The 21,501-nt window shown below is 59.2% G+C and overlaps 5 protein-coding genes across 6 annotated transcripts; 2 read left to right on the forward strand and 3 right to left on the reverse strand.

The window, feature by feature from the left end:
* Positions 1–171: 171 nt before the first annotated feature.
* On the forward strand, positions 172–6,242 carry LOC309680330 (sialate O-acetylesterase-like). The gene is made up of 9 exons (XM_082493894.1): positions 172–259; positions 2,128–2,292; positions 3,291–3,454; positions 3,533–3,671; positions 3,775–3,958; positions 4,259–4,368; positions 4,459–4,592; positions 4,870–5,298; positions 5,414–6,242. Exons 1-9 carry the CDS (start codon positions 217–219, stop codon positions 5,702–5,704), a joined length of 1,659 nt encoding a protein of 552 aa, XP_082350020.1. The 5' UTR covers positions 172–216; the 3' UTR covers positions 5,705–6,242.
* Positions 6,243–6,331: 89 nt separating this feature from the next.
* LOC309680185 (pannexin-3-like) lies at positions 6,332–9,657 on the reverse strand (the record flags this gene model as incomplete). The annotated part of the gene is made up of 5 exons (XM_082493714.1): positions 6,332–6,723; positions 7,470–8,134; positions 8,287–8,501; positions 8,607–8,749; positions 9,477–9,657. The coding sequence occupies 5 exons, from the start codon at positions 9,655–9,657 to the stop codon at positions 6,662–6,664; spliced, it is 1,266 nt and encodes a 421-aa protein (XP_082349840.1). The 3' UTR covers positions 6,332–6,661.
* Positions 9,658–10,749: 1,092 nt separating this feature from the next.
* LOC309680247 (pseudouridylate synthase RPUSD4, mitochondrial-like) lies at positions 10,750–14,524 on the reverse strand (the record flags this gene model as incomplete). Its single annotated transcript, XM_082493793.1, has 7 exons — positions 10,750–11,287; positions 11,432–11,529; positions 11,830–11,980; positions 12,078–12,171; positions 12,409–12,610; positions 13,969–14,134; positions 14,354–14,524. 7 exons carry the CDS (start codon positions 14,522–14,524, stop codon positions 11,102–11,104), a joined length of 1,068 nt encoding a protein of 355 aa, XP_082349919.1. The 3' UTR covers positions 10,750–11,101.
* Positions 14,525–14,688: 164 nt separating this feature from the next.
* On the forward strand, positions 14,689–20,848 carry HYLS1 (HYLS1 centriolar and ciliogenesis associated). The gene is given in 3 exon segments (XM_082493743.1): positions 14,689–14,752; positions 19,433–19,895; positions 19,898–20,848. Coding segments are annotated over 2 exon segments (924 nt in total). The 5' UTR covers positions 14,689–14,752; positions 19,433–19,456; the 3' UTR covers positions 20,383–20,848.
* On the reverse strand, positions 14,891–19,238 carry PUS3 (pseudouridine synthase 3). Of its 2 annotated transcripts, XM_082493741.1 has the most exons (5): positions 18,832–19,238; positions 17,917–18,340; positions 16,127–16,692; positions 15,572–15,762; positions 14,891–15,437 (listed from the first exon to the last, which is right to left on the reverse strand). In XM_082493741.1, the coding sequence occupies exons 2-5, from the start codon at positions 18,301–18,303 to the stop codon at positions 15,124–15,126; spliced, it is 1,458 nt and encodes a 485-aa protein (XP_082349867.1). In that variant the 5' UTR covers positions 18,304–18,340; positions 18,832–19,238; the 3' UTR covers positions 14,891–15,123. The 2 variants fall into 2 exon arrangements, with proteins under 2 accessions (XP_082349867.1, XP_082349866.1); XM_082493740.1 differs by having other exon boundaries at positions 17,917–19,238.
* Positions 20,849–21,501: the final 653 nt, after the last annotated feature.

Consider the following 21,501-nt stretch of genomic DNA (forward strand, 5'->3'; position numbering starts at 1 on the left):
GCCCCTCCCCGCCCACCCGGCTAGGCCGCGCCGCCGCCTCTGCCTGTGGTGAGGACGCTGTCGCTTAGCAACCGCCCCCCCACACCGTCTGCCGTGCGTAGACCACGCCCCCACGCTTAGACCACGCCCATTAGGGGGCGTGGTTTGCAGCGGGGGCGGGGCCTGGCGGGACACGGGGCGGCGGTGCCCTCCCGCCCCGTTGTTCCCCCCACCAGGATGGCGGCGTGGGCGCTGCTGGTGCTGGCTCCGGTGGCGGCAGGTAAAGGGCTGGGGTGGACCCCTCCCCTTGGCCCCGCTTCGGGGTCCTTGCCACCCCCTCCGGCCATGTTTTGAGGCCTTTGGTACCCCCAGAGCCCTTCTTCGGGACCCCCCCCGGCCCCGCTTGGATGGCCTTTGCCACCCCTCCATCCCCATTTCGATGCCCCTGGCAGCCCCCCACATCCCCTCTTCAACATCCTCGGCACCCCCCCAGCCCCTCTTCGATCCCCTTTCAACCTCCCCCCCCCAGCCCCTCTTTGACGCCTTTGGCACCGAATCCCACTTTGATGCCCTTGGCACCCCCCCAGCCCCTCTTCGGCCCCCTTTCCCCCCCCCCCCAGCCCCCCTTCGATCCCCTTGGCACCCCCAAGCCCCTCTTTGAAGCCTTTGGCACTCCCTGAGTCCCACTTTGATGCCCTTGGCATCCCCCCCATTCCCTCTTTGACACCTTTGCCCCCCCCAGCCCTTCTTTGGTCCCCTTTGAACCCTCCCCCCCCCCCAGACCTTCTTCGCACTCCCACATCCCCTCTTCAACACCACTGGAACCCCTCCAGCCCCTCTTTGATCCCCTTTGAAACCCCCCCCAGCCCCTCTTTGACACCTTTGGCACCAAATCCCTCTTTGGCCCCCTTTGCACCCCCCCAGCCCCTCTTTGGCCCCCTTGGCACCCCCCCAGCCCCTCTTCGATCCCCTTGGCACCCCCAAACCCCTCTTCGAAGCCTTTGGCACCCCCCCAGCCCCACTTCAATGCCCTTTGTACCCCTCCATCCCCACTTCGAGGCCCTCGACATACCCCCCCTCCCCCCCCCCCTTGCCAGCCCCTCTTCGACGCCCTTGGCACCCCTCAGCCCCACTTTGACGCCCTTGGCACCCCGCAGACCTTCTGCGACGCCCTTGGCGCGTCGCTGCCGCCGTGGGACGATGCTTTACGTAAGGCGGGAGTCGCATGCGGCTCCTCGGCGGCATCTCGTGGGCTCTCCTCCCTTCCCTCCTCCCAGCCGCTTTTTATAGCCTCCAGTCTCTTCCCCGTCGTCTCGGGTTTTATTTTTTTTCTTCTTCTCCTCCGACTCGGATTTTTGGTTGGTTTTTTTTGTTTTGTTTTTTTTTTTTTTATGTAACTTCATCTTTCCCGGAGCCTCTTCGCATGAGACAAGTGGGACCGGCGCCGGGGCTGATTTCAGAGAGGCCGAGGACATCATTTCTTTCCTTCGTTAAACCCAGCCTGGGACGAGCTGCGGAGGATTTGGGGGCTCTGTGAGCCCCAGTTTGATGGCTACAACGGGCATCGCCGCCCACATCACCTCTCCACACCCTGCAAACGTTGCCCTGACCCCCTTTCAAGCGCCGTTTTATTTTCACGCCCCCAAAACGGGGCTTTTGGGGGTGTCAGGGCTGAGACTTCTGCTTTCCCCACCACCACCGCTGACGGCACCTTTGCCGGTGCCATGTGCTCGGTGTTTCCTATCCCCCCACTCGCCAAACTTTTTTTTTTTTTTTTTTTTTCCAGGGAAAAATACGTCAGGACATAGTTATTAGCGAGGCTGGGCTGGGGGGGGGAAACACTCCCGTATGGTTTTTAGAAGAATTTTTTACCGAAATCCGTAGCCAAACTGTGTAACGCGTGCTCCCGGGCTTTGGGAGGTGACTTCCCTCGTAGGGCTTGGCTCTCCTGGGGATTCAAATCCTGCTGCTTCCTCAGCTCCTCCGTGATTTTAACCACCGTAAGGTTGACCAGGACTGAAGGAAGCTCTAAGTTAAGCAGGATCTCAAATAATCTGTCTTTAAGATGGAGTCGGAGGCTGTGCCGGGGATTTTCCTCGTGGTTTTTTGCTTCCGGGCGATGACGTTTGCGCTCTCTCTCCATCTTAGGGGCGACGTTTGGCTTCGCCTCCTACTACGGCCACCACATGGTGTTGCAGAAGGAGCCGGCGGGGGCCACGGTGTGGGGCTACGGGGAGCCGGGGGCTGCCGTGACCGTGGTTCTCTCCGGGGACGGTGGCCTCATCGTCATGAAGAAGACGGCGCAAGTTAAAGGTCGGTCCTAGACCCTCGCCGGGCAACCGGGACCGGTGGTTTTGGTGGCCGAGGAGCACGTCTGAGCTCCAAGCTCATCAGACATCCCCCTCCCCGCCAACACCGGCCTTTGCTCACTTCGGTTTCCCAACAGCGGGATCCCGTAGGCGCCGAGCGGGAGCCGAGCTGCCGCTGGAGTGGGTGGCACAGCGTAGGCTTGAGCCGAACGATGAGGCTGCGGAGGGGAGAGAGGTGGTGGGGGGGGGGGGGGGCGGATTTAGCTCTTCTCCCTGTCAAAACCATCTCCGGGGAAATCTCCAGAGCGCTCCTGGCTCCCCTTATTTTTTTTTTTTTTTGGTTTTTTGGACGTTTCCCTCCCCTCTCTCGGAGGATCTCGCTGGCGATCTCTAAGCCCTGAGGATGAAGGATGTCGGCGCTGCAGGCAGAGCCTTCCTCGGGGCTGGGGGTGGTGCTCGGAGGCATCTCAAATCTCAGCTGGTGGCCTCATTCCCTGCCCAGGGAGCTCGTCACCTTTTTGGGGGTGAAACTGCTGCCGAAAGGGCTCCTCCACAAGCTGGAGAGCCCGGAGGCGTCTTGTGAGAGTGCAGCGATCTGCCGCTACTGGGAGATCTGCAGGATGCGGCCCCAGCCAGGCCAGAAAATCCACACTAAGCTCCAGCAGAATATCTTTACGCCTCGATTCGGCGCCTCTAAAATTAGCTGGAGACATCGCAGTGTCACACACACCAAGCTGCTCCTGTAATCCCAGTTCCTCCCAGCAGCTTCTGCTCTGACACACATTCGTCTTCGAGATTTTCTTTTTAACCCCTAAGTCTCTGCAGGAGGAAAGACCCCTCCGATGGCTTCCAAAATCCATTTCCCTGTCCTGGCTCTGCAGTGGGAAAGCTTTCCCTTGTTGTCCTGTCCATCCCCACCGGGTGCTGGTCACCCATCCCGCCTCTTTGCGAAGGTCTTGAGGTCTTCCTAGGGGAAAGCTAAGCGCTATCTTCTTCTTCTAGGACCTTCTGGGATGTGGACAACTGTCTTGGACCCTATGGATCAGGGCGGTCCCTACACGCTGACAGCCGGGCAGGGCTCGGAGAACGTGACGCTGCGGGACATCTACTTTGGGGACGTCTGGCTTTGCAGCGGGCAGAGCAACATGGTGATGACGGTCTCGCAGGTAAGCCCCCCCGGCCCGGCCCCGATCCTTCTGGGATCAGGCAGGGAAGCGCCTTGCCCGCTCCCAACCCTTCCCTAGATCGCCAACGCCAGCCAGGAGCTCGCCGACGCCGCTCGCTACCCTTACGTCCGCATCTTCGCCGCAGCGCCCGCCCGCTCCCACGTGGAGCTGGAGGACCTGGAGCGCGTCAACTTGCCGTGGTCCATCCCGACGGCCGGTGAGTGCAACGTGCCTCCAAAAAAAAAAAAAAAGAAAAAGCCTGGAATCGGCTTTTTTTCCCCCCCCCGCACCTTTTTCCCTTTTTGCTCTTTCTTGAACAGAAAACCTGGGCCATGGGAATTTCACCTACTTCTCGGCTGTCTGCTGGCTGTTGGGGCGCTACCTCTACGAGGTTCTGCGGTACCCCGTGGGGCTGGTGGAGGCGGCCTGGGGGGGCACCCCCATAGAGGCTTGGTCCTCCCCGAGGGCTCTGCGGGCCTGCGGGCTCTCGGAGGACGCAGGGAGGTGAGAGAAGAGGCGGTGGAAACACCTCCTGCCCCGCGCCACGCTTCTTTTGGGGGGTGTCATCGCCCCTGCTGCTCTTGGGGGGGAGGGGGGGGGCATCCTCCAAGCCCTTCCCATCCCACCTCCTCCTCTCCCCTCCGTCCATCTTTTTACCCGCTCTGGGTAAAATCCCCTCCCACTGGGGACATTTCAGCGGGTAAAGGGAATGGGGTAAAGAGCCCAGGGCTCCCCTTTGTTCTGGAGCCCCCCCCCCCCCGGTTTGCGTTTTGCACCCCCTTTAAGCCCGGCTCCGTCTTCCAGCATCTCCCCACACCAGCAGCTCTCCGGCCCGCAAACGCCTTCCGTGCTCTGGAACGCCATGATCCACCCGCTGCTCAACATGACCCTGCGGGGCATCGCTTGGTACCAGGGTAAAACCTCCTCCTGCGCCCCCCCCCCCAAAATTTTCTCCCCTCAGCCCCCCCACCGCTATCCCACCGACCCCTCTCTTTTGGGGCCAGGGGAGGCCAACGCCTTCCTGCACACGGAGCTGTACAACTGCACCTTCCCCGCGCTCATCGCCGACTGGCGTTGGGCTTTCCACGCCGGCTCAGCCGGACAGACGGAACCGCTCCTCCCGTTCGGCTTCGTGCAGGTGAGGGGGGGTGACGGGGGACAAGGGGCAGGACCCCCACCCAACCTGCGGGGACAGCGCCGGGACGCTCGGGGAGGTTTTATCCATTCCTTGCGCACTTCCAAGTCAGTGGGAGGGAGAGGATGTTGTAAATGCGTGGGCAGATCCTGCCGGGTGCCGAATCCCTGGGCAGGAACCGCAGCGGCCATTTTTGGGACCGATGGCCGAGCCGCTTCCCCGGGGGGTGTGTGTGTGTGCGTGTGTGTGCGTGCGTGTCCCTCCCAACTCTGCCTTGCAGTTGTCCACCTATCGCCGGCAGAGCCCGGACGACAGCTTCGCCCGTCTCCGCTGGCACCAAACAGCCGATTTGGGGGTTGTCCCCAACGCCAGGATGCCCGGCACCTTCATGGCCGTGGCCATGGATCTGTGCGATGAACGCTCTCCCTACGGCAGGCGAGTACGGGGCGGCGGGTGCGCAAGGGACAAAGCGATCGGGTACCAACCCCGCACCTCCCTCCTCTTCCTTGGCAGCATCCACCCCCGGGACAAGCAGAACGTGGCCCACCGGCTGCAGCTGGGCGCCCGGGCCGTGGCGTACGGGGAGAAAGACCTGATTTTCCAGGGACCGTATCCCACCCGGGCCGTCCTGGAGGTGACCAGGGGGCTGCTAAACCTCACCTACAGCCAGGAGCTCGTCTGCCGTCAGAGGGACACGCGGGCATTCGAGGTGAGGAGGAGGGGGGAAAGCTTCCCCCTCCCCCGCCCCGGGCTGGAAGAGGGATGGAGGAAGAGAAACCTTGATGGAGGTTTTTTCGTCCCCCGTCCCCCCTCCCTCCCCCCAGGTCTGCTGCTCCAGCCAGCCGTCCCCGTGCAGCTGGCTGCCGGCACCCGTGGTGGCAGTGAGGTCCCACACGGTGACGCTGGCCCTGGCCGGCTGCGGGACGCTGGTGGTGGCCCTGCGCTACGCCTGGGCCGAGTGGCCCTGCGAATACCAGTCCTGCGCCCTCTACAACACCCAGGGGCTGCCCGCACCCCCTTTCCTCCTGGACGCCCTCCCCGCGGGGCGCTCCGAACCCGCCGGAGGGAGAGAGCTGCTCCTCCGCCCCGGCTCCTGGTTCTCCCGAGGGATTTAGGCGTGGGGACGACACGGAGGGAGCTCAGACCTGTCGCAAAGCGGCTCAGGGCTGCTGGCACCCGCGCCTTTCCGATTCGGGGAGGCGGCTGGCTTGATGACTGTCTGACTAATTAAAACACTTTCCAGCTCCTCTTTGGCCCGAAGTCAAGGCTGCAGAGGGAGAAAAAAAAAAAAAGCAAGCCAATTTAAAATGAAATTCATACGAAAATGATGTTAAGATGAGCAGCAGGACGCACGTGTCCCTGCCCGTGGAGCTGCTCCGGGACACCCCCCTGGGGACACCCCAACTTCCCAGGGCGCCCTGACCCCCTTCCCCCCCCCCACCCCCGGCAGGGTGCTCGCAGGATCCAGGGAGCAGCTTCCCTTCTGCGGGGTGGGGAGAGAGGAGCCAAAAAAAAACCCACCCACCCCAATCCCAAAATGCTGGGGCTGGGACACGGAGCCGCAGAGGGCGTGTGGCTTTGTAGCAGTAGTTGGTGCCTTCCACCTCCCTGCCGTAATAAATAGGTAATAAACCAGCTCATTTTATTCTTGGAGCCTTTTTTTTTCTTTCTTTTTTTTTTTTTTTTCCCTCTCCCTTTAGAGGAGCATCCCTTAAATCCTCCGTTCTCCCCCTCCTGCCCTAACAGCAGGGAAATTTGGGGTGGAAGAGGCATGACGTGGCAGCCAGCACTGGGAATAAAGACATCCGAGAGTCTCTGCACACAAAAAAAAAAAAAAGTGATAGTTTAACCTTTTTTTTTTTTTTTTTCTGGAAAATGGTTATGTAAGAAGGGGTACCCCAAATGCGTGTGAGCTCAGTCTGGCGGCCGCTGTCACCCTACAGACGTCACCCCACCAAGGCTGTATCAAAAACCAAGAGTTTAATGCGCTCGAGCGACCGCTGGCAACAAGAAATTGGCTCAAACTGGATTCCAGCAGACCAACCGGGCAGGTCCCGGCGGCAGCCGAGGGGTCAGGCAGAGCCCAGCAAGTCCCGGGAGGCTTTTCCCATCAAATCCACTCCAGGCTTCGCTTCTGTGCAAGGGGGAGAAGGAAAAGGAGGAACTTATTAACGGAGTGATCACGAACCGGGATCTTGAGCTTTCTCTGCCAGCGTGTGACTAGCCCGAGAGCCAGTGGTGCTAGTCCCGTGGTTGCCATGCCGACGAGGATGCTAAATACAGCTCAATCTGGTTTGAGCTTTTTTTGGTTGGTTTTTTTTGTTTGTTTTTTTGTTGTTTTTTTTTTTTTTTATAAAAAACCACAGCCCTCGGACTGGAGCCAGGGCCAGGAAAGGAGCCCAGGCATCCTGGCTCCTGCCCTGCCAGTCGGGAATTCCTGCGAGGCCACATCCTTGGCATCAGCCCCCCTTCTCCCCCCGCCTGGATTTTAAGCTCCCCACCCCACTCCCAGCAGGCTGGGCTGCTCTCTCTGCATCGTCGTCGTCGTCCCCCCCCCCAGCGCCCCCCAGTTTGCCCAGAGCTTGGATTTAAGCCGCTCGCTCTCCGTTTTCCGTTCCTATAGCAACTCCTGCCCACGCGTGGGCTCGCAGTAGCATCACATGCCGGCTGCCAGAACCCATCCCCGGCTGCAAACGGAGCCGGTGGCCCTCCCGGCGACCCCTGTCAGCCCCCCCAAACACCTGAAGATCTCGGCAAAGGGTTTAGGGCCACGGTGGAGAGATCCAGCCTCACCCCCTGGGTGGGATGTGGCTGTGGAGGAGCCAAGAGGAGAGCGAAGAAGTCTTCTCGACCAAAAAAAAAAAAAGAAAAAAAGCCTACCTGGAGCCCCGCCGTTGGAGAGGGGAGCGCTGCCGTCGGCCTCGGGAGAGCAAGCGTGGTGTTTGGGCTTGGTGGTCTCCAGCCCGGCCAGCAGCGTCATGAAGTCGACGACGGTGTCGATGTCTTCCTTGTTGGCGGTGGCTTCCCTCAAGGCGCTCACGGCGTTGAGGCGGCTGAAGGAGGTCAGCTCGGAGATGTTGGCCCGGAGGAAGAGGAGGATGACGTTGAGGTCGTTGACGGGGCAGGTGAGCATCTTGCGGCTGAGGAGGTCAAAGGCGGGCAGCATCTCGTAGACGGAGAGCAGCCCCTTGTCCCACTGGCAGAGCTGCAAGGCGTTGTAGATGACGACGGGCATGAGGAGGACGTAGACGCCGCCGACCGAGAGGCTGATGAGCTGGAAGACGGAGAAGAAGACCAGCTTGCAGGGGATGAGCGGGGGGACGTGGGGCTCCTCCTGGAGCAGCCCCGTTTTGATGGAGCAGCTGAACTCGTCTTGGAAGAAGATGTTGAGGTGGAGGAAGACCAGGTAGAGGCAGGTGGCAGCCAAGAACAAGAGCAGCAGCAGGTTCCTCAGGATGTAGATGAACACCAGGGAGTGGGCGTGCTGCTTGCAGGTGAGGTAGCGCTCCAGCAACGGGAACTCAAAATACCTCTCCCGGCGAGCCCTGGGGGCAGAGGGGACACAGCAGGGACTTAGAGCCGCCTCCCTAAACCGAGTCGCTTCACCCAAGTCCATCCTGAAGATGGCAACAGCCACGCCACACGGAGGGACCTGGGAGGGACGGGGTGACCAGTTGAAGCTGCCCAGCGGCCTCACCTCTCGTATTCCTCCCAGAATCGCTCCGGCTCGGCGCTGGCCTGCTGGACCTTCCTCATGTGCTGCACCAGGCGCACGGAGCGGTTGTAGGATTTGTCCAGCTCATCGATGATGAAGAGGAGGTCCGAGTGGAGGGCGGGGGCGGCTGCGTAACGCCACAGCAGGTAGGGCAGGTACATGAGCACCGCCACCACCAGCAGCGAGTAGGGGAAGACCTGGGGAAAGGAGAAGAGCCAGTGGTGAGCGGTGGGGAGTTGCTTCACCTCTGCTACGCACCCAGGTGGGACCTGAGGGCGCCCAGACACCAGCTTGACCCATACCTTGAGAGCCCAGAGGGACTTGGTGACGGTGTGTCCCTCGGTGTCGAAGCCGTGGTGGAGGAGGGAGTCCCAGCAAGCCGTGTCGACGTAGGCGGACTGCTTCCCCGTGAAGTTGGTGGGAGAGAAGCAGCTGATCTGCGAGCCTAGGGCGAGGAGGAGGAGGAACCTCAGCCACAGAGGTCCATCGAGCACGAGCGAGCGCCCCACAGCCAGGCACCGACACGTTACAGGAGGGCGACTGCATCTAAGGTGCCACTTTGAATTAAAAAGGCCTTTTTCACAGTCTTTTTGTAGCTGTCCTTCCCCACCGCCACATTTTTTCCAGCGAGGACTTTTCCACCGCTTCCCAAACGCAACCCCTTTTAGCACGGCTGTGGGTACACGGCGGGGGAGGGGGGGGGGGCGGTAATTAGAGACCGGCCAGAAACCGGAGTCAAACCAAATCCCCAGGGGCAGCAGTGGGACGTCCTCGGCCGAGGCCAGATTTAGCCTGAGGTTACAACGCACCATCAATGCGACCCTCTGTGCTGCCCTCGCAAACCCCAGTGGGACGTATCCCCTGTGCCGCACTGCCGGTGCCCTCCTCCTCCTCGGAAACAACCCTGCGGCACCCAAAGGTGCTGGGGGAAAACAGCTCAGGCAGGGCATCGATTCACCGAGGGCCCTGGGGTTTAGCACAGCTGTCCCCGGGCTTTCCCAGCGACCAACAGTCCATTAAAACCAATCAATAAATCGTTTGTGGTTCCTAAAAAAGGATTTCCAGGCTGCCCCACCTCGGACCGCGACCATGAGGGTTTTGCAGCGATAGCCGAACCGCCGCCGGCAATCGCCCGTGACCCGAAGATCCCCGTTGCAAAAGCCGCAACTCACCAGCGGAGAATTCCCGGGCGAAAGCCAGCGAGACGAGGAAGAGGGGCAGCCCCACGGTGACGAACTTCAGCAGGCGATCGCTCGGCAGCTCCAACCGCAGGCCTTTGGCTCGGGAACCGCCGGGATCCGGGAGGAGAGCATCGGAGAGCATGTACTCGGCGGCCGTGTGCGAGAGGGACATTTTTCTATCGAGGAAGAGGAGACGACGGCGACTGCTGCTGCTGCTGCTGCTGCTGCTGCCTGGAGGCTCTGGTGTCGTCTGAGGTGTGACCAGTTCGAGGAGCGACTTTGTAGGGCTGAAGGCATCGCTTGCCAAGCGCTCCGTACCAGGCGGCTGGAAATGACAGCTTAGACGGTGCGTTAAATCGACTGGTAATTACAGGGGGAAGCCTTTTTGCAAATAGCACGCCCCAAAATAGAAAAAAAAAAAAATAAAACAACAAACCAGCAGCTGCGGCACCGGGCTGGGAAGGCAACGTTCCTCCCCAGCCACAGCCGCTCCCCGACTCCTCGTGGTTTTACGTCCCTCTGTCATAAGCAGATGTATTTCTGGCGGCGCGTTCGAGGGGCGTGAGGCTCCCCGGCTATTTTCGCCTCCTGCTGGGAGGCAGGGGGCTGGGCATTACCCGACCGAAAAGCCCCAGCCAGGTACACGGTGGCCCCGTGGGGTACAAAGAGCCCTTTCCTGCACTCAAACCAGTTGGAGGGGGCTGGAGAAAGTCCTGCTGCCAGCCCCGAGCTTTTGGGGACAGGTTAAAGAGAAACCAAACAGTGGCTGTGATTTTATGGCAGAACATCAGCTGCAGTTCTCCGTTTTTTTTAGTCTCTCCCCTCACCTCACTCTTGGGGCACAGGGGAAGGAACCTGGCTCCAAGGCAAGGTCCCAGGGGAGAGGGATCCCAATAACGGGATCCAGACTAAGTGACAGGGAAATTGGAAGGGGCAGTGGGATGAAGTTTCTCCTGGCAGCACAGTCGCTCCCCAAAAACCCACGCCGACACTGCTGGCAGCGCAGAGCGGAGGGAGTCCCGGAGCTGTTCGGCCAAGCCGAACGGAGGAACTCCCCGCACAGTCTCTTGACGCAGCAAAAAAAAAAAAAAAAAAAAACCCCACGGCCGCTGCCAAATCGCACTTTCGATGAATTTTCAAATGATGGGAGTCTCCAAATTTGAGCGCAGAGTGCCAGGATCCAAGGGAAGAGACTGCTGAACCGCTCTAGCGGGGCGAGCGACAGCCCTCAAACCGGGAGGGACTGCACCCAGGCGCGCTCAAACCTGCCCAGGGCCCGAGATCCACCTGGCCTGAGCACAGAGAGACACCAACCCTTCACCTCGGCAGGAACTGGATCTTTTATTGCTCAGAAACAAGTTCAAAACACGGATCGGGCAAAGCCCAGTTCCTACCCAGCCTCATTTGTCCGAACAAGAGGCTTTTCAGCACGCCCAGCCACTTTTCTGCACCGAAATCAGGGCAAGAAGCACACGCAGGTACCTGGTTTGAAGCCAGCAACACCGGCACCAACACAAGTGGCATCACCGTGGGCTCCGAGGCGGACGCCGCTGCAGAGCGGCCGGACCCACCTCTGCCACGTGCTGGAGATGCGGAGATAAGGCAGTCCCGCCTCATTAGTTGGTAGTGACATCCAGCTCCAGCTTTTTCAGAGTCTTTTGGAAGAAGAGGGGCGGCTTGCAGACGAGCTCTATCCGTTCGCCCAGGGGCAGGGAGAGCCGGTAGGCGTGGAGGTGGAGGGGGAGGTGGCGAGCCTTGCTCTGCTGCAGCTTCAGCCTCTTCAAGGTGATTTCAGGAAGCTTCTGCAGCGAGGACAAAAAAAGTCCCTTCCACAACTGCATCTCTTCAGCTGGGCCTTGAAAACCCCGGCCCAGGGGCAGCTGGGGGACACAAAGGGGCCACCCAGCCCTGGAACTGACCCCCCCCCGATGCAGGACCTGCCTTACCTGGGGTGCCAGCTTGCTCCAGTGGGAATATTTGTGATCCCCCAGGATGGGACACCCCAACCCGTAGGCCAGGTGAACCCGGAGCTGGTGCTTCACCCCTGAGGAGGGGAAGAGAAAGAGGAGAAATGTGTGACAACCAGCCACGCCAGGCCTCGGCTCCCACCCACCACCCTCGGCACCAGATAATCCCATGCCAAAATCACCGGCAGCCAGAGAGCAGCCTGGCAGCAAAACCATCACCCCGGGGTGGCTTATTCCCAGAGCCTCCGCCCAAAAAAAGGATTTCAGTCGTGGCTAACGACGCGTTCCCACTTGCCGTGCTGCTCCCGGCTGCCGAGCCCCAAAGAAAGCGGACCCAACGGTTGACACAACCCCGGGGACACCCGGCCAGACCTCACCTGTGATGGGCTGGAGCTCCAGCAGAGAGCAAGCGGAGGAGCTAGCCAGAAGGCGGTACCGCGTCACGGCGCTTTCGGCATTGCGGTTCTTGCGGATTTTCACCACCTTCCCATCCTCTGGAGACAGACGGTAGTTGGGGGCCAGCGTCATCTGAACGGCGGCGAGAGGGTGAGCCCGCGGGAAGGCAGGAAGCGGGGTGCCAGGGAGCGCGAGGCCAGAACATTGGCCCAGAGGACATCACGCTCACCTTGTAGTGCGACTGGTGGCTCCGCACCTCCTTCTCCACAATGGGAATCTCCACGATGCCTTCGGCGGGGTCTGGGTCCCCCAGGCTAATTGCCCTGGGGAGGGAAACCAGGGGCTGCCGGGCATCGCTCCAGCGGGAAGGGAACCCTCCCCTCATCCCCTCTCCCCATGACCCAGCTCCCTCCCCCCTCCCCCCCCCCCAAAAAATTATTGGAGGAAAAGCAAACACCCACCTCTTCCACAAAGCCCCACACCCCGGTGACTGTCCCTTCACCCCTTCTTCAAACTCTATGAGCCCTTCAAAGCTGCTTCTCCACCCAAACCTTTCCTACCAGTAGGTCTTCTCCACCTGGCGAGTTTTAAAGAGAAGCCGGATCTTCTCTGCCACCTCCTTGTTCCGCGCCAGCACCATCACGCCAGTGGTCTCTTTGTCCAGCCGGTGACAGAGGTGGAGGGGTTCAGCTTTCATGTTCTCCAACATCTTGGCCAAAATCGGCAGCACGTCAGTGATACAATTCTTGATCCCGGGGCCGCCTGCATAATGCAAATCAGAAGGGTCGTTCACCTCCCTCAAATTACCCCCTAAATGCGAGATGAAGGTTGTGATCTAAAGGTGACAAACTCCCAGCATGCCTCCCTGGGAAGGAAAACCTCAGCACAGAGAGAACAGACACATCATCTACCTGGATTTGGGCAAAGCACACGACGCTGTCCCGCACGACATCCTGGTCTCTAAATTGGAGAGACATGGATTTGACCAATGGATCACTCAGTGGATGGGGAACTGGCTGGACGGCCACACTCAAAGAGTTGTGGTCCATGGCTCGATGTCCAAGTGGTAACCAGTGAGGAGTGGTGTTCCTCAGGGGTCGGTACTGGAACCCGGGCTGTTTAACATCTTTTTTGGCAACACGGACAGTGTGACTCTGCATATTCGGCAAGTTTGCCAATGACACCAAGCTGTGTCGTTGACACGCTGGAGGGATGGGATGCTATCCAGAGGGACTGGATGCTATCCAGAGGGACCTGAACAGGCTGGAGAAATGGGCTCACGTGAACCTCATGAAATTCAACCAGGCCAAGTGCATGATCCTACATCTGGGTGGGGGCAATCCCAAGCACAAATCCAGGCTGGGCAGAGAATGGGTGGAGAGCAGCCCTGAAGAGAAGGACTTGGGGGTGATGGTGGATGAGCTCAACATGAGCTGGCAATGTGCACTGGCAGCCCAGAAAGCCACCAGCAACCTGGGCTGCATCCTCAGCAGCGTGGCCAGCAGGGCGAGGGAGGGGATTCTGCCCCTCTGCTGTGCTCTGGGGAGACCCCCCCGCAGTGCTGCCTCCAGCTCAGGGGGTCCCACCAGCAGAAGGACACGGAGCTGTTGGAGCGGGGCCAGAGGAGGCCCCGGAGATGCTGGGAGGGCTGGAGCCCCTCTGCTGGGAGGACGGGCTGGGAGAGGTGGGGGGGGTCAGCCTGGAGAAGAGAAGGCTCCAGGGAGACCTCAGAGCCCCTTCCAGTGCCTAAAGGGGCTCCAGGAGAGCTGGGGAGGGACTCTGGATCAGGGAGGGGTACCATGGGATGAGGGGGAACGGTTTTACACTGAAAAAGAGGACGTTTAGATGAGATATTGGGAGGAAATTGTTGAGTGTGAGGGCGGTGAGACATTGGAAGAGGTTGCCCCGAGCAGCTGTGGCTGCCCCATCCCTGGAGGTGTTCAAGGCCAGGTTGGACGGGGCTTGGGGCAACCTGGGCTGGGGGGAGGTGTCCCTGCCCGGGGCAGGGGGGTGGAATGAGATGATCTTTGATGTCCTTTTCAACACTAGTCATTCTACAATCCCCCATCAGCGCCATGGAGTCATTTCCCCTCTCTCCAGCACGGCCGGCTTTTCCTCACCGTGCACGGGAAGGCCGTAGGGTTTGTTGATCACTACGATCTCCTCGTTCTGGTACACGGTTCCCTGCTTGAGCACTTTGGCCAGGACGTTGGGGTGAACCCACTGCAGCTGCTTGCTCAGCATAGCCAGTTCCCGCACCCGCCTCCGCGCTGGGTCGGCGGGGGCCTGTGGGGAGAACAAAACGCCGCCGCTGGAGGACGATCGGCTCTTTGCTCGGGCCGGCGGCAGAGCCCAGACCGAGCAGGGCGAAGGCCTCCATGTGTGCTCCCCGGCGGCGCGGTGCACGCCGGGAAGGGGGAGCGCCGCGGTGCACGCCGGGAGCTGTAGTCCCCTCCCTCAGGGCCCTCCCGGGCCCCGCCACGGCCTCCCCGCAAACGTTCTCACCTCTCGCTTCTCCTCCTCGCTCCTCCGCGCCCGCAGCCGCTCCGCCAGCCCCTCGGCCCGCAGCGGCTCCGCCGCCGCCCGCCGGCCGCCACTGCAGACGCCGCGCACCGCCCGGGGAAGGCCCGCGGCGCGCCACCGCCACCACCACCCGCCGCCGCTCGCCGCCGCCATTTTCCTCTCTCCGTCCCCTCTTTTCCCTTCTTGGCCAATAGCGGCGGCGCGGAGGCGGTGCTTCAGCCCGCCCGCCCAATGGGAAGGGGGGAGGCCAGCCGAGCGACAGCCGCGCTGCCCAATGGCAGCGGCGCGAAGGGCGGGGCCGCCCGGCGGTTTAAACGGCGGCGACGGTTAGCGGCCGGTAACGGTCGCGGCGGCAGGACGGGAGCAGCCGGGCTCTGTCAGGTACCGGAAGGGAACGTATGAACCCTGTCAGGTACCGGGGGGCCCTGTCAGGTACCGGGGAGGCGCGTGGGCCTCGCGGGGAGGCCTCGCAGCTGGGTGGGCCCCCGCTGCCTCAGCCCAGTATACCCCAGTACCCCCCAGTACAGCCTCAGCAGCTCCCTCACAGCGAGGTGAGCAGCTCTGAGGGGGGCCCAGGCATCCCCTCACCCCTTCCCAGACCGGGGACGCAGCAGCGCTCCACACCATTTCTTGAAATTTATAAAAATAGCACTAGAAAACTGCATTATTTTTTTTTTCCAATTACAAAAAAAAAAAAAAATAATAAGCAAAGCGGCCAGCTGCCCTTCTGCCGCTGAGGTGACCCGTCACCATCACTCGACGTCTACGCAGACCCTCTTGGGAGGCTGCTCGGCGGCACCGCCGCTCCCCGGGGCATGGCGGCGGTGGCCCCCCTTGGTTTCGGGGGGCTGTTCGTCCCCATCCTCCCCCAGCTCCAGGCCCTGGGGGGGTTCGATGCGGCCCCTCCGCACAAAGTGACGGATGCGGGCCTCCAGCCCCTCGCACTTGGGGCGAGCCAGTAAAGGCTTGTAGGTACGGGCTTGGACGCCTTCCACGAAGCCGCTGAGCTGGCGGCAGAGCGGAGGCTTCGTATCTCCCCAGCGGACGGTCGTGCCGTTCTCCGGGCCTGCGACAGAATTGGAAAAAATATAGCAGTTTGAACAATCTGTTGAGTTACCCCCTTTCCTTCGTGGTTTTTTTTTTTTTTTTTAAAGCTGGTTACCCCCGTCCCCCAGGTATTGCCACAAAACCATCCCTTACTTTCTGCGGTAACCACGGGAGCAGCATCTAAACCTCGTAACATGTTACGCAGCACTTGAGTTTTGACTGCGTGGTTGGCCCAGAGCTGCTGCAGGTGGGTAACGTTGAACTCCTGCACATCTCGGTCGTAGAGCCACTGGAGGTTTTCAAACTCGCAGTCGTACAGGACGAGGGGAAACTCCACTGCCATGCTAGGGAAAAAGAGAAGGCGTTACCTGTCGCCGCCTGGAGGGATGCTGTGACAAAAAAGGCTCCCGCAACAGCGCATCAGCCTGTCCTTTCTGCCCACGACAACCCTGTCTTTTCCAAATCTCCTTTTTTTTCTGCTAAAAAGTGAATTAGTTTTAACCAAATACCAAGGACTGAAGCCATCAAAAGCTTGTCCAAGAGCAAGAAAACCAGGATCCTTTGGGATACCTCCCAGAGAGGCAGCTTGCTTCCGTATTGTGAGAGACTGCTTCGCAAGCTGGCAGAGAAGTGGTTTGCCGGCAGCGCTTTGCACGCAGCCGGCGCTTAGCGAAGCAGCCCGGGAGGTCTTCCCCGAGCTCTCTGTACCTGTACTGCGGTTTTCGGGGGTTCTTCTCCACATCCAGCAGCTCATCGATGATCTCCGGCCTCTCCATCTTCTGCCCGATGAGGAAGAGGATGGCCATCATGCAGCGAACTTGGTGATACAGGAACGCCTGACCCGTCACTTCAAACTGGCACAGACGGAAGGGATCCTGCAGCCCACTTTCTCCTCCTCTCTCCACCCACGTCACTCCGGCGCTGAGGATCGTTCTCTGGAAGTTGACCACCCCATTGGCGACGTCCATTTTACACAAGTTACGGAAATCGTGGGTCCCCACGTACCTCTGGGCCGCGGCGTGCATGAGGGCCACATCCAGGTGGGCGCAGGGGAAGAAGTAGCGATAGGTCCTCTTGAGGCAGCTGAACCGGGCGCTGAAATCGGGCTCCACGGGAGCCCAGGCCAGCACCCGGATGTCGGGTGGGAGCACCCTGTTCAGAATATGGGTGTAGCGGAGCTCCTCCTCCCCCTCGCTCTTGCCTTCCCTGTCACCCTGGTGGCCATTTAGCTTCTTCCCCTCCGACAGGTTCGAGCGGAGATCTAGGGAAATCACCTGCAAAATGAGGGAAGCCAGGATTAGATGGCAGATGGGCGTATTCGGCGTGTCAAGCCAAGTCTTCCTACACCGCTGTGAAATAAATTCAGGATCTCCTACAGATGAAGGTGTCTTAAATCAGGCGATCTCACCACTCCTTCCTGCGGGTAGAGCCGCAAGTGCCTCTGCGAAGGTTCCTACCAGATGCTACGGATTCCTTTAATAAAACAGAGAAAGTTGCAGACTGCCTACGTAGCGTGATCTCAAAACAGCTTCAACTTTAGTCACTGTTTTTAGGATCTAATGTGCTGCTTTTTTTTTTTTTTTTTTTTTTTTTTTCTCTTTTATTTTTGCTGGAGGTGATGACTTGACCGCCTGGCTGGCTGGGACACCTGATTAATTAACGCCGCAGATGCCTGCGTGCTTTACACGATGCAAGAAAAAGCAGCCTGGGCCCTTATAACCGCGCGGCTCATCTTGTGAAGGAGAGCAGACCGCCCATCCGAGCCAAAACCACCCCGGCGAGGCAAAAGCGAAGCCAGCTCCGCTTCCTGAGCCGGCAGGGAAGGAGAGACCGGCCCGAGAGCGAAGCCATCGCGGCGTGGGAAGGGCTGTGCTTTCCCCGATGGCTCCGTGCCCACCCAGCCGGCCGGCTCGCTCCCCTCTCTCCAGCTCCCACTCCCACGCTCCCTTCCGCTAGCTGCAGCTCCCCTCGGACCCTTCTGTGCAGGAATTCAGCTGCCTGACTCCGCGGGAAGCTATCCAATTCCTGGATTTATTTTTTGGCTTTTTTTTTTTTTTTTTTTGTGGGGTTAGTGAGTTAAATCAGCTGACAGGGCTCTGCCCAGGAAGGGGCATCTCCCCTTTTTCTTGGCAGCGCTGAGCTACTGGGGAAGCTGTGGCCTAGAATGCATTACATCCTCTCAAAACAGCCCCCTGGGAAAAAAAAAAAGGGAGCACTAATATGGAAAAAAAAGGAACACTAATATGGAAAAAAAAGGAACACTAATATGGAACAAAAGAGCCCTAATATGGAAAAAAGCTAGCACTAATCAACACTTTGAAGGTCCAAACCCATCATTTTGCTTGCAGGAAGCCATGGCCAGGCTCGCTTTTAGATTTAAAAGGCTTTTAAAAAAACGAAGCCAACCTGCGCTGTCACTGCAGGACGTTAAACCCACCGGATCTCCATCCCACAGAGGAGCCCCAAGATCCGGGAAAGCCTCAGGGGGGGATCCTGACCTGTCCAAAGGCGCTGACTCCTTTGTCTGTCCGCCCGCAGCGGTGGTAGTTGGAGGTCTGTCTGTCGTCTACCAGCCGTGTCTTCTTCAAGGCCTCAAACAGCTTCTCCTCGATGGTGTTGCTGGTGTTCTCCTGGCTAGCAAACCCCTGGTAGCCCCAGCCCAGGTAGGCGATCTTCAACGCCACGTGCCTGCGGCCGTAAGCGCCGAAATCGAAAGGCCTTTGTTGGCGTTTCTTGGTTTTCCCAGGGGCCGGAGGAGCCTCTCTTTTCCCAGCGCCCTCCTTCTCCTCTCGGAGCTTCTCTTGCAGTCGCTTCACCTCCTCTTCCAGCTCCTGCACCCTCCTCAGGAGTCGCTCTTGCTCGGTAACCGCGCTCCCCTCGGCCATAGCCGCTCTCTTGGAACCTTAATTAGTCGCTCGGGGTCTGCGGAGAAAGAAGGAAATTGGGGTTTTGCATTTTTCTATGGCTTTTCTTACACCGAGAGGCTTGCTCTGTAGAATAATTATTATCTGCGGAGTAATTCTTTATTTTTATAACCCTTTGGCGTTCCTAGCAGAGCACGGGAAGGGCGAAGGAGGCTTAGCTCGGACAGCTTCATCTTACTCAAGGCTCTTTTTTTCGGCACTTTTTTAATCACTCTTCCCTCCACCACCGCTGCGGCACCATGAGATTTGCTCCGTCAGCCCAGGCGCGGTGGCAGCACGTTCCCGGCTAGCCTTTTGCTATCCGTGCCGGAGCCGTCACGGAGCCCTTTCCATTTTCGCACCGCGCTCAGCCAGCATCAACACTTCAGACAGCCCGTTAACGGCTGCCATTCATCTCGCCGCACCATCTGCTCCAACATTTCCTTAACGGCACGCTTAAAACTTGCATTTTTCCAACCCTTAAAAGATATCCCAAACCCTAAAACTTACATTTTTCCAACCCTGAAAGAGATCCCAAACCCGCATAGGGAGCGGAAACCGTGTCCGCATCCCTTTTTGCTGCAGATCTTGAGGTTCGAGCAGATTCCAACAGCCTTTGGGCTTTGAAAGCCAACGTGGACAGAAGCGCCTACGGGCGCTGCGCTGAGCCTTCTCCTCCTCTGCGGAAGTAAAACACCCTCTCCCTATAAATCAGGACCGGATACCGTGATTTTAAAAGATGTACAAGGGGAAAATCATTACGCACCTCTAGTGTTTGCCCATCATCCCGTTAATACTTTCTAGATGACGTAATTCATTTTAGCATGGTTTTCAAGCAGGAATTTAGGGGTTGCCTCGCAGGGGGCGTTTCCGTTTGCAGTAGGGACGGAGCCTTCTGCCGGCGGCAGGAGGTTTAGCACTCCCAGCTCCCCCCCCCCCCTCCCCCCCATCTGATTAACCGCAACCTAAATCGACACCCCCTCAGCCCCACAAGATGAGAGTCTTTATGGCTTTAACCAGCTCCAATGTGCTGCAAAAAATTAACTGTGGTGGGGTTTGTTTTGTGGTTTGGTTTTTTTTTTTTGTTTTTTTTGTTGGTTTTTTTTTCCAGGATTCGCCCAGTTTGGCGGCAATCATGGAGGAGGCGATGGGAGTGGAGGACGAGGAGGAGCTGGTGGCCCTGAGCCGGCTGTACGCCCAGGAAGGAGACAACCAGGAGCGTGCCCATCCCTACGCTGAAGCCTCCCTGGCTTTGGAGGTGCAGCCAACCCCCCCTCCGTTTTCCGGGGACCGGAGGGGACCCAGGCGGTTGGTAATGAAAAGGAAGGTGCTGAGGCGCAGACCCGACGGAGGGGTAGAGGTCTCGGACGAGTCGGTCATCAGCGAGTCGGAGAACGAGGCCGAACTTCGGAGCCTGAGGCAGAAACTGCTTCAGCTAAGGACCGATCCGGAAGACAGCATCTCCGAGGGGGAAATCGAGACGAGCAGCAGCTCCCTCGATGAATCCTCCCCTCGCCGGTGGCCCCGTGGGGACAGTCCTCCCTTTCTCCTTGAGGATTTCGGGAGCCGGAGCTCTGCGCTTCTCAGTACACCACTGCGGGGGGACAACCCAAATCCTTCATTCCCCCCCAGTTTGAGCCGCTGGGCCGTAACCGGGGCAAAACCGACCGAGTGGCTAAATATTTTGAATACAAACGAGAATGGGAGAAATTCCGAATCCCGGGAGAGGATCAACGGCAAGAACTGCGCTGGGTTATCCGGGAGCAGATGCTCTGCCGGCCCGAACTCCCCAACAAACCGCAACACCTCTACGTCCGCAACGCTTACGCCGTGCCCACCGAAAAGAAACGAGCTGCCCTGCGCTGGGAGGTGCGCTGGGACCTGGCCAAGGGCCTCCCCCCCGAAAAAACACCTCCTCCTGAGGCTCCTCCAGCCCCGCTCCACACCGACCACCTAACCGCGCATGCTCCGCTCTCTTTTTCCTCCTCAAAATCCTCCATAATTTGGACAAAATCCCTTTTTTTTTTTTTTACCTTTCTACGTGGAATTAAAACTATTTAACGTGCTTCGGGTTGTCAAAGGGGCTGGATAAAACTTCCCCGCTGCCGGTTTTCCGACCGCAGGCGAGGCGGGATGGGGAGCGGGCACCGAAAACCCACCTGCCGTCCCGACTCCTCGAATAGCGGGAGAAATAAGAATAGAACGAGCCTGGCGATTTAATTTCTTTTTTTTTTTTTTTTTTTTGGGTTTTGCCGTGTAATTGCCCCGGGATTGAAGGCGGTTTTATTTATAGCGTCTCGGCGATATCTTTAATAAAGTGTGTGGAGAGATTTGTTATAGTTCCGTGGGTTAATTAGAAACGCCTCCTAACCCCTCCGCGGCCAGCGTCTATGATTCTATCCTGCACCGCCAAACTCTCGGCTCCCCTTACCTTATTTTACCTTATTTTTTAAAAAAAAAAATGAGCTTTAGGATGAAGTGAAGATAATAATATTATCGTTATTATTATTTCCCAGGTGTTGGGATGGACTGACAATTTGGCAGCTCTTGTGTGGAAAAACACCTTGAAGCTGCGGTGAGGCTGATCCCAGCACCCCAGGGACCCCCGCCACCCCCTGGGGGGGTCTGGCTCCCTGTCCCCAGCACCCCTGGGACCCCCACCCCCTGGGGGGGGTCTGTGTCCCTCCAGGACCCCCCCCCCAAACCCCTATAGGGGACAGTGTCAGTGCCCTATGGGGTCTTTGTCCCCAGCAGAGGACCCCCCCAGGCCCTATGGGGTCCCTGTCCCCAACACCCCATGGACCCCACACACCCTGGGGGGGGGTCTCTGCCCCCCCCCATACCCCCAGGGACCCCCTCAAACCCTATAGGGGACGGTGCCACCACCCTATGGCCTCCCTGTCCTACACCATCTGTCCCCAGCACCCTGCAGACACCCCACCCCTCCATGGGGGGGGTCTCTGCCCCCCCCACACCCCAGGGAGCCCCCCCAAACCCTACAGGAACCAGTGCTGGCACCCCACAGGGGCCCTGTCCCCAGCAGAAGGCGCCCCCAGGCCCTATGGGGTCCCTGTCCCCAACACCCCAGGGACCCCACACACCCTCGGGGGGGTCTCTGTCCCCCCATACCCCAGGGACCCCCCCAAAGCCCTATGAAGACCAGTCCTGACACCCCACAGG

This window comes from Vanellus vanellus, assembly GCF_965231255.1.
Source record: "Vanellus vanellus genome assembly, chromosome: 21".
NCBI lineage: Eukaryota > Metazoa > Chordata > Aves > Charadriiformes > Charadriidae > Vanellus > Vanellus vanellus.